The 11,583-nt window shown below is 46.2% G+C and overlaps 1 protein-coding gene across 1 annotated transcript; it reads left to right on the top strand.

Moving 5' to 3' along the window:
• Positions 1 to 2,051: 2,051 nt before the first annotated feature.
• Positions 2,052 to 8,086, top strand: GPR78 (G protein-coupled receptor 78; the record flags this gene model as incomplete). Its single annotated transcript, XM_083862197.1, has 3 exons — positions 2,052 to 2,719; positions 3,741 to 3,854; positions 7,723 to 8,086. 3 exons carry the CDS (start codon positions 2,052 to 2,054, stop codon positions 7,958 to 7,960), a joined length of 1,020 nt encoding a protein of 339 aa, XP_083718323.1. The 3' UTR covers positions 7,961 to 8,086.
• Positions 8,087 to 11,583: the final 3,497 nt, after the last annotated feature.

Below are 11,583 nucleotides of genomic sequence, written 5' to 3'. Positions count from 1 at the left end.
TCTCAAACAGTGCTGGCTCTCTGATGATAGAAATGCAACAATTGAACACTGAGAAAACTGGTATTGTCATGCTTTTATAGATTTCTTTTCCCTCAAATGTTAACACAGATATATATTGGATTTTTGTTCGTCAAGCATAAGCCCTGTCAAATGTATCTGCACTTTTTTAACTTTAGAAATGACAGCTCTCTGATCAAAGAAAACATCCATTTCCCTTCCATCCTGAGGAATAGTACTGTACTGGTTCGCGTCCAAATAACACATCTCATGTCTTGTTGCTTTGCTCTTTCCTTAAGACATATAATTTACCATGGCAAGCTTTTCAATTAGGGCCTGATCCAAAACTTTAACTACTCTTGTGGGGAAAAAAAGCCCAACAAAACCTACATTGCCTTCAGGCTCTTTCAAGCAGTTTTATGTACAGTTATTCACACAGTGGTCACATTTGCGTGACAAGGTTACACTGTAGTGACAATATATACAATACATCATTTCCTTAGGATATTAATAGTAATTTTGGATAGTAGGAAAGCTACCTTTTCTTCTCCTTTTTCTTTGTGTCAGTTCTGGCGATCAACTGTAAAATGTGACAGTGATTAGACATGGCAGCTTTTTTCTGTTACCAGTATTTTGATGCACCAAAACTTACTCTCTTTTCTCTCTCTTGCTCCTTCTTTTTTTTTTTTTTTTTTTTTTTTTTTTTTTTTTTTTTTTTTTTTTTTTTATCTAAGACAAAGATTCACAGAATCTTTGGGAATTAGCCACGTGATCCACATTTCTGACAGCTGCAGAGGGGGGATTTTTGTTCTCTTTCATGTCTGTCTTTTCAGCTTTTGCCAGAATCTGATAACAGAAGGAACCTTTCTGACCACCACACTATCATGTTATCAGTGTGACTGGAAAATGGTAAAGAGAGAGACTTTAGTTTTCCACAGCGTGTGCCAGCATCACCCTAATGTGGGTCCTTGTTCAACCAGCTGGTGAGTCCAAGCACTCAGGTGAGGTTTCTAACCAAGAAACATCCCTCACTGCTGGCCAGCAGGGTGCTGGTGTGAATACCCAGAGGGCAATCTTAGCAAGCATTGCAAGGGGAAAAGAGCAAGCAATCTCTCAGATGGAAGGGGAAAAGCCTGCCAAGGGGCACAGGCACCGGATTTTGAACAGGTTTCAGGAGCGCCAGATACAGCTGGTGCACTCAGGGTGTGCCTGAGCACAGCGCAGGGATCAAACTACCAGCAACTCATCTCCGGCTCTGATCCTCCCTGAGCTGCACACTAGCGGAAAGTTGGGCATCCTGCCGCTCTCGCCTGCGATCCGGGAGTGGATCAGCCCCACGCCGCGATCCCCGGCTGAGCCTGTGCCTCGCAGCCGCTCGTCTGCGCATGAGTCGCTGCGGGAGGCTCCGCGGCTGGAGTATTTGAGGGGCTGGGCAGCGGGGGAAGATGCTCAGAGCCTGCGGAGGCCGTGCGCCCGGCGGAGCGCAGCCGCGGCGGGGCATGGAGGGGCCGCGGGCTCGGGCGCTGCGGGGGCCGCGCTGCTGGGCTCATTGAAGGCGGAGCGGGGCGGCCGTCGGGGAGCGCGGCTTCAGCACCGCGGACAGCGCCGGGCGGCCCCGCGCCTGCTGCCCCGCTGCCCCGCTCGCTCGGCTCCCCTATCTCCACCTCCCATTCTCGGCTACCCCCATCTCCCCCCGATCTCCCGATCCGGCCGCTGCGTGCCCCGGAGCCCCTGCCCTCGGCTCCGGCCGCGCTCTTCCCGGCCCCCACTCCCCCGCTGCCTGATTCTGCTGTCAGCGAGCCCCGGCCCCGCTGCCCCTGTCCTCCCCACTCTGCCCCGTCCAGCCGCTCAGTCCCGCTCCCCTCGCCCTTCTCTCAGCACCTTGGACTCCTCTCCCCGCCCTGCCCCTCTCTGTGCGCGGCGCTGCCCCCGGCGCTGCCCCCGGCCCCTGCCCCGCCGCCGGCACCATGCGCAGGGCGGCCGGCGAGGCTGCGGTGCCGGCGCGGGTGGCCCCTTCCTCCTGCCCTCGCCCGCTCCAGGGGACCCGCTGAGAGATGGACTTGGCAGGCGTGCTGCTGGCGCTGCTCCTCGTGCTGGTGCTGGTTGTCTCTCTGCTCTCCAACCTCCTGGTGCTGCTATGCTTCGTCTACAGTACGGAGATCCGCAAGCAGGTCGCCGGGGTTTTCCTGGTGAACTTATCCTTCTGCAACCTGCTCCTCACCGTTCTGAACATGCCTTTTACCCTGCTGGGCATCCTGAGGAACCAGCAACCCCTCGGGGGCTGCGTCTGCAAGGCGGTGGGTTTCCTGGAAACTTTCCTGACTTCCAACGCGATGCTGAGCATGGCAGCGCTCAGCATCGACAAATGGATTGCCGTGGTGTTCCCCCTGAGCTACACCAGCAAGATGCGGTATAAGGACGCTGTGATACTGATGGGCTACTCGTGGCTCCACTCCCTCACGTTCCCCTTGGTATCCTTGTTTTACTCGTGGGTAGATTACAACAGCGTTTATGCCTCTTGCACCTTACACCTGAAGGAAGAGACGGAGCGGAGAAGGTTTACAGTGTTCACCATTGTCTTTCACTCCACCAGTTTCATGCTGTCCTTGGTGATCTTGTGTTTCACCTATTTAAAGGTGTTGAAAGTTGCCCGGTTCCACTGCAAGCGGATAGACATTATTACCATGCAGACTCTGGTTTTGCTGGTGGATATCCACCCCAGGTAACGCGTGCGCCTTCGGATTCACAGCCCCGGCCACTCGCGGTGGTTACCCCAGGCGGAAAAGCTACCCCGCCTCTCCAGCGCCCTTTCCTGCCTGCCCCGGCCGCATGGCGAGCCCTCCTGCCTCTAGTTTCAGACGCCTCTTACAGTGCCAGGAACCGTGGCTTGTGCATTTGTAGCGTTCTCTGTTTAAATACTATTCGGGCTCTCCGGGTTATCCCACTCGCCTGAGCTCCCTTCAGGCGGGACTCGCTGCTTTGTTGGGTGCGGTGGTCCCGAGGTTGGCGGGGCTGGGGCTGTCCTTCCCTCCGGGCTGCCCTCCTCTTTCCCAGGGGATTGCCTTCCTGCCCCCGGGAGACTCCCCTCCTCCTTCGGGGCTGCCCTTCTCTCCCCAGGGGCTGCCCTTCCCCCGGACCAGGCTGCCCTCCTCTCCCTGGGGCTGCCCTCCTCTCCCCCGGGGCTGCCCTCCTCTCCCCAGGGGCTGCCCTCCTCTCCCCCGGGGGCTGCCCTCCTCTCCCCCGGGGGCTGCCCTCCTCTCCCTGGGGGCTGCCCTCCTCTTCCCGGGGGCTGCCCACCTCTCCCTGGGGCTGCCCTCCTCTCCCCCGGGGCTGCCCTCCTCTCCCCAGGGGCTGCCCTCCTCTCCCCCGGGGCTGCCCTCCTCTCCCCGGGGGCTGCCCTCCTCTCCCCCGGGGCTGCCCTCCTCTCCCCCGGGGGCTGCCCTCCTCTCCCTGGGGCTGCCCTCCTCTCCCCCGGGGCTGCCCTCCTCTCCCCAGGGGCTGCCCTCCTCTCCCCCGGGGCTGCCCTCCTCTCCCCGGGGGCTGCCCTCCTCTCCCCAGGGGCTGCCCTCCTCTCCCCGGGGGCTGCCCTCCTCTCCCCGGGGGCTGCCCTCCTCTCCCCTTCCCTTCTCGGCCGCAGGGGCTTTGTTTGGGGCGTGGAGAGGATTCTCTCCCTCTCCCTTGGGCTCACGTCTCACCTCCTCCCTTCTTGCCTTAACACCCTCACCGCTCTTTTCCCTCCGTAGTGTGAAGCAGCGCTGTCTGAACGAGCAGAAAAGGAGGCGGCAGCGGGCTACCAAGAAAATCAGTATTTTTATAGGGTCGTTCGTGATCTGTTTTGGTCCTTACATTATCACCAGGTTAGTATTCCCTGTCGGGGTGGGGGACTTTGTGGGATCACGATGTCCTGTGATGTTCAGGTGCCCGGAGATCTTACAGCTAATTTTGGGGGGCCAGAGCCAAAGGGACCCCCAGAATCGATCTTGAAGGGCAGAGCACACAAACACACACAAACACACCCTGACACGCCGCTCCTGTCTGCACACCCAGTCCTAGGGGGCAGCCCCGGCAGGACCTGGCTCTCCTTCCCTCATCTAAGCCAGGTCTGGGCACCTCTGCCAAAAGAAAGTGGCTTTTAGGACAAGTACCGGGAAATAATTACATGCCACTGGGAGATAAAAGCAGTTTAAAAGACTTGCCACCCTTCCTTATTAGCACTACCCTTGCAATAGAGAGGAAAACAGACAGACTTTCCTGATTAGCTTAGGTTTTTTTGGTTTTTTAGGCATAAAGCCAAGATTGCTCCTACTGGAAGCTGAGTTGATATAATTTAAATTTGTCCAGGCTGATAATTTGTCAGATAAGATTTCAGTCTGGAGACATTAGTGCCTGTAAATATGTTGCTAATGGTGTAGCACAGACTTATGATGAGGTGCAAAAGTTATCTTCCAGGAAAAGCAATACTTAGACTTCTTAAATATATAGGAAACACCATGTTCCTCAACTGGACAGAATTATAGGCATCTGTCCTGGTGGTTTGCACCTTTTGAAGTGTCCATGAATCATTGTTGTTATCTACTTGTGTAGATACAATAGATGATTAATAATATTTTTAAATCTTGTATAAACCAGTGAGCTGGAAGTCAGTGTAACTACATTGAATTGCAGCATCCCAGCATTTAGCCTTTCACCTCTAGACTGAAATGGGCTACATCTTTCACAAGTGATTTAAAAAAATATTTCCCACTTTCACACTGTGTTCAAGACAGCCTTGAAGAGTGCTGACTTGTGTTAGGGAGGTGCACTAGTATGCAAAACTACCTGGTGAGGGCTTCTTCAAGGTTGTTACTCAGCTGCCAGTGTCTGCAGCCACAGCAGCTCACAGAAACTGGCCAGCTTTAGTGCTCTGATCTCACAGTCACACACATACAGGCCAGTTATGGTCAGTGCCGCTGCCCTTTTCTGAGAGGAGTAGAGGACAGGTTAAGGCCAGTGCACTAAGCAGACAATATTTTTAAAATTTTTAAAGTGACACTTATTTCAGTTCCCATTTACATGTTGAAAGAGATTCCTTCCAGATTGCTTGGATAACTACGTCTTTTTTCTGCAGTTGAAAGAATTATTACAAACATTAGCATTACATCACATAGTTAAAAGGTTAATTTATCATTGTTCTGTACATTTTGAGTCATGTTCTATTAATTTTTGCCATAATCAGGATGTAATTATGTTGAGCAAAGTGGATTTTGCCATCTCCTCTCCATCTGAACATTACCAAGCTCAGCAAAATCCAAAAGTGGCCACATTTTTAGGGTGGAGGTATTTCTCATAAACTTCTAAAATAAAAGTTATTTCCTTCTTTAGATCTTGCATTTGGCAAATGTGAGGTGGTGCATTTTCTATGTGTGACAAACTGGTACCTACTGAATCACTGTAGAAAAGGCTGAGGGCTGGTTCATGGAAATGTGTGTCAAGGTACAGCTTCTGTCTGTCACAGGGACTGAGCTGGTTCAGTGACAGCAGAATGGGAGGTATTTGGAGAGGACATCAAAAGGCTCCTTGTCTCAAAGGCAAGACAGTGCCAAGGCAGCACTTCATGAAAGGTGGTGATGGAGGTGAGACTGGGGAACTTGCTGCTGTGCCTGCTTCCCCGTTATTCCCTCATCCTGGTTTTCAGGGGAGTGGCACTGAAGCAGTCTCTGGGGAGGCAATGTAAAAGCCATCCTCCCTGTTGTCTTGCTCTTGGCCTGGTGACTCAGGTTGTCTTGTGAGCTCAGTATTTGCTCCTCACTTCAGAAACTTGAACAAGATTAGGCTCATTAGCAATATATTCATCTGTTCACTAAGAGACGACAGATGAATTTAATCTCTTTTGTAACAGCACTGAAAACAAGAAAATCATACTGAGATGCATTCAGATGGGTACTTCTAAGTCTGACTTGTTTTGGCCAGACCCTTTATCTTATTAAAATCTGTGTAATTTTTCTTCTGTTGGCTTCAGTGCAATTAAGTTTGGATCCATGATGCATTAATGGGAACATATCAATAGATCTCTTTTCAAGAGTGAAAGATATCTTACTTTTCTTATTTAGTGTTTTTATAAAGACATCAATGGCATATTTCTTGTATTAGGATGATATGCAGGATGGGATAAACCTAAGCAATTACATAGCAAGTGTCATTTATTTTACAATTATTTCTGATATTTTGTATCTTCCTGTTCTGCTATTTTTAATTCACTGGAACATTTTCTGAGCAGCTTCAAACAGAGGTCATCTGTTTTTTTTAATGCACTTGCCATAGGAATGATTTAACTTTTAGCCATATAAACAAGAAAATTTCCTGTCACTTGTAGCAATGTTCAGTCCAAGTGATGGTAAGTCAGCTTTTCTATGAGGAGGGACTAGAGCAGCTTCCAAAGTCAACACCCTGCAAGTCAGGAGCTCTGCATTTTGGAAAGAGGACAGGTTTTTCAAGCCTTGAGAAAGCTTCTGATCTTACATCTTCAAACATTAGAGTATAGAAAAGGGGTATTTTATCTCCCAGAACATTTTTTTTACTTCTGGGATGAATAGAGCAAAGTAGCATATTCTTGCTCCTGTAAAAGGTTTTACAGAAGACATACACAAAACTAAAATTCCTCACCCTGTTCTTTCCACCTTTCTGGAGGATTTGCCCACTGCAGATGATCTGGGTGAGACATTTTCTGGAACAGTCTGAAGGATTGCCCTCACTTCTGTGGAAAAATTGTTTAACTTAGTTGTGGTTTCTGCCCCCATGATTAATACATCCCTCTCAGCTGAGGTGCTGAGGCAACTAATCATCTGTGAAGCACAGAGCAGAAGACAGCACAGGTCTGGATGTAGCTGACTGGTCATATAATGATGATAAAAGTGTTCTCTCCTTGTTTTCTTTGGCCAGTCTAGAAGTCAGCTAAATACACACAAAGACTTCCATGGCTAAGTAACTGTCGGTGTGCTGCCAAGCATGCTGTGGGATTGCAGATGCCAGTCAGAGCTCTCTGAGATACTGCCAGGTTGTTCTTCATACTACAATGGTCTGACATGGATCTGCTTTGCATCCGTGTTAATTCACCACAGAGGTGTAATGAAGGCTCACTGGTCTGTGTCTGAGGGGATGGATTCAGTGACCTAGACCACATTTCTGGTGTCATTTGAGATGCTGCATGGTATCCAAGTCCTTTACCTAGGCTGGCAGATATGCCACAGGACATAAAGCAGATCTTCCAGGAGCAGCAGCCTGATGCCAATGGGGTTATGTCCAAATGTCTCAAGTGTCACTAGACAGCTCTACTCAGGAAACTGAGGTCAGGGAGTCTGGGTGCCCTGAGCCACATGTGCCTGTCTCAAGCTTGCTGTGGGAGAGAGGTAGTCAATTTTGATGACTTACCAGGACAGCTCAGTAAATTCAGAAAGTGAGCAGTAAACTGCAGCACTCTTATCTCCTCTGCACAGAAGCATTACCACTGAAAACAGTTTTTCCCTCTTTCCATGGTAGGAATTGATTTTATCTCCCAGTGGCCTTGCTAGGAAAGTTCTCTTTGCCCTTATTGAATGTGAGGAGTAAGTACACAGCCCTTCTCCTGCAGGGACTATATACAGTTAGAAAATAAATGTTACTTGAATTTTTCATGAAGCATGAGTTGAGCACTGGGTTCAGTGTGAATATAACACTCAAGTGTTTCCATTTCTCTTTAATGTTTAACAGGTTGATAGAGCTCATTCCTTTTGTTACCATAAATTACTACTGGGGAATTATAAGCAAGTGCCTCACCTACAGTAAGGCTGCATCAGATCCGTTTGTTTACTCACTTTTACGTCAACAGTACAAAAAAGTTCTGATCAACATCGTCAACAGGATACTTAAGAGGGACCTGTATCCGTCATCAGGGTACAACAGTTCTCTCGACACTGAAAATGATTACTGCTTGCACAGAACAAACTGACAACATGAAAGCATTCCCATTCCAGGGAGACAGGTGTTTGCTGCTGCTGGAAAACTGCCTTTCTCCTCTCACGCTGACAGCAGTGACAGTGTCTCCAGGGTGTGAAGGCTGCATTAATGCGACACATTTCATCGTGGACTTTCGTAAAAAGGCTCGTCCCTGGTCTGCAGCCAAGCACAATTCCTGGCAAAGCCTTGTCCCCCAGTGAACAGAGTTGGCTTGAGGGGTTCTAAGAAAGCCTTTCAAGGCTTTAGAGGAGCTTAGACAGCTCTCAATGTTTCACGCCTGAAGACTTGGTGTGTCTCGGAGTGTTCCATTTCAGACACGATATTCCAGTGTCTTCTGGGAGCACAGGAATCCCCACACTGGAAGGACGGGTTCAGAGTCCTCCATGCTGCACTTGTAACTTGGCAGCCCAGGATCTGCTGTTAGTTTTGAACATTAAAAATAGATCTTTTAATTGATTAGTTTATTGTATTGGTGCCTCAAGTGAGTCAGCACTTTGAATCTGAGATTGCTATTATTATTATTATTATTATTATTATTATTATTTATTACTAGGCATCATGATTGTAACATAGCCTTTAGGAAGTGGTACATATATTTGATATGCCAGTATTCTATCAAGCATAACCAAAGTCCACATATCTGAGTTACTAATATTTAGCACTTCAGTGGTATGTGATTATAATAATTGCAGCAACAGTAACAAAGACATGTACGGAATTTAGTTAAATAGCACTGTAGTTCCATCACTGAGCTAGTAGTCCTATTCAAGCAAGCTTTTTATATCGAAAAAAAAATCAGTAGAATTGACAGATACCATTGTGTTTAAGATATATTACTTCAGAAGCTATCTGTTTTCAAGGGAAAAGCTAAAATATATTAATTCTTTTTAAGAGATATATAATGTGTAAAATATTTCATGCATTGGCTATATATGGTGGATTGTCATAATACTTTACAATCTTTTCTTTATAATGAGTAATTAATCTGGTGATTTTAACTGACAAGAGATATGAGAAATATTATAACAGACCTGCTGCCAAACGCCCAGAAATATAAAGCTGCTTTGTTATTATATGTATTTTTCTCTTTTATTTCTTTTTAAATTTAAACAGGTTTTGGAAAAATGTGGGAATTATTTTTGAACTATATTCCTTTGATTATGTAAGACATTTATTAAAATTTAAGAATTCTATGGCATTCAATAAACTACTATTTTCTAATTGAGTACATAAGAGGAAAAGTAAAGCAATTCTAAAATATATTTTAAGAAAAAATAAAAAGAAAGATGACAGTAAAGTACTCTTATTTTTTATGTAACAATGCACTTGACCCTATAAAGCATTGAGAAGGCTATTTCTGGTCAAACTAAGCATATAAGCATGTGATTAGGCACAAATATAATTTTCTTTGGGGCTAACAGTTCTATTTCCATGCTGAAAATTAAGTACACACTCAACTGTTTTGCAAAATCAGTGTTGAGCTGTCAGCACATTGAGAGGGTTTTTCCCACCATCCACAGTGAGGAAGGAGAGTGTCTTGTTCAATCCCACTGAAGTCAAGGAAGGATGATGCTGCCTAACAAGTAAAGTGTTCTCTTACCTCCTGCTTTTAATCTCTGGGGCCTTTATGATCCTCTTTTTTTCTTTCCTCCATGCAAGTACCTTAGGCCTCTGTGCTTTGCATCTATAGTTCTGCCTGTGTTTAAATTGAATGTACTATGATGGGTTTGTCTTCTTAGTAAAGTATTTGTACTCTCTTCAATTTTGTGTAAATACAGTATTTCAGAAAAAAAAAAAAAAAAAAAAAAAAAAAAAGTTGTCTATGGAATCTTTTCAGTTTAACTGTCTTCCTGTCTCCCCATGCCTCCCCCTCTTCCATGCTGCTAGAAAAACCTGATGTTCCAGTCTCTCATTTCAGCTGCAACATAAGGACCCGATAACTCTGTGGGGAGTGGGAGGGATGCTAAATTTTCAGTAATTTTTTAGTCAGCTTTGTGCCAAAAAGTTTTAATAGCCTACAGTAGATGTCCATGAATAAACATGAGCTTAATGATACCTACAGTTGTTAGGTTACCCTTGGTTTCCCAAACAAAATGGTCCTCACTCTGGGAAAGAAATGTGTTACATACAGTTAAGTGTATTAAATTGTCACCTTCAAGACATACAAATGAAATAAAGCATTATTATTAGAGAAAATGGTAGAGGAGGAAAAAACCAATAAACTTTAAAGCTATTACAGTAATAAACTTCTAAAGCCAATAAGACATAAGCCACATTTTAAAGGTATAAAACAGAACCTAGTTAAAAAGCTACCTCTGCTATTCGGTTAATTAATGATGCTTACAGATGCCAGTTGAGGGTGTACAATTTACAATACCACTCAACCTCACTAAGCATTGAATATTTTTGGAGGTGCTCAGGTCTAGATTAAAAAAAAAAAAAAATTGAGCCTGCACTAGGGGTTGCAGAACATCTTTTATATTTCCTTTCCACATGGAATTAGGAAGCCAAGATCTACAGTGCTGCAGACCAGAAACTAAGGAAGGGCAAGGAGAGCTGTAGGGTTCTCAGTCCTGATTTGCAATGGAGTTTAACAGCCTTGTTTAGCATTGCCAAAAGGCATCTTCCCTTGCTCAGTATACAGGTAAATTTTTCCTTTCTCTCTTCTTCTCACCACCCACTCTCACCAGAGAAAGTCTTGCTCTACTTTTTTAACAAAGCAGGAAACATTCAGTGAGAGGTCTCACTGTCATTCCCTTGGCTTCCTGACATAGGCAGAGCTCATTAGGCTTGTGCTTCATTGACCATGTTGTGGGTTATTCACAGGAGGAGCTAGGAGGGGAACCACACTCTGCCCCATTGGTCTGGAATGCTGCAAAAAAGTATCCAAGGATACTTGACAGACATGTATCTGTCATGATGGGAACATTCACCAGAGGTTGTGGATTCTCTCTTACTGACATATTGACATTTTAGATAAAACAGGGGGTGCACAGTCCTGGCAGCAGGGTTTAGTTTGGATCAGAAGATTTCCAGCAAAGCTGAAGTGTGATATCCAAAATGGCCCCTTTCCATTGACACACTCTTGTCAACTCGAAGGTAGTGCTCTAGGAAACTTCATCTGGATTTCCTGCCCAAGAGCCTGGGTGCCTTTGCTAAGAGATGAGAGAGTGGCAAATACTCAGCAGGTGTGTTGTGGAGGTAGAAATGCCACAGGGGACAGCAGGAACTGCTTGAACTGTGATTTCCTTAGCAGGAGGTGCTGTCACCCACCTGTGGCTGCTGAGGGAAGAGGATGGCAAGTTGTTAAAAAAGTGTGCACAAGAAATTTTCTCAGAGCAGTAGGGTCCCCAAAAAGTTCCTGGGCTGTGGTTTTTCAGCTCCTGGTTGCAATTCAAATTCACAAAGTCCTCTCCTCCAAACTAGTATATTTTCTGCAATGACTGGAGCTCTGAAAACTGTCCCTCCCCGGAATGACATCCTCCACCTAATGGCAGTCAGGGTATAAACTCTGCAGCACAATAAACCTTTAATTAGTCCCTGCAACTGAGGAGACATTAAACTTTAATTCTCAACACACATTCACCAAAATATTTCCAAGCTTGATGATTTGGA

Source organism: Zosterops lateralis (assembly GCF_965231275.1).
Source record: "Zosterops lateralis genome assembly, chromosome: 5".
NCBI lineage: Eukaryota > Metazoa > Chordata > Aves > Passeriformes > Zosteropidae > Zosterops > Zosterops lateralis.
Note: the sequence above shows the minus strand (reverse complement) of the source record. Positions and strands in the feature narration are given on the sequence as shown.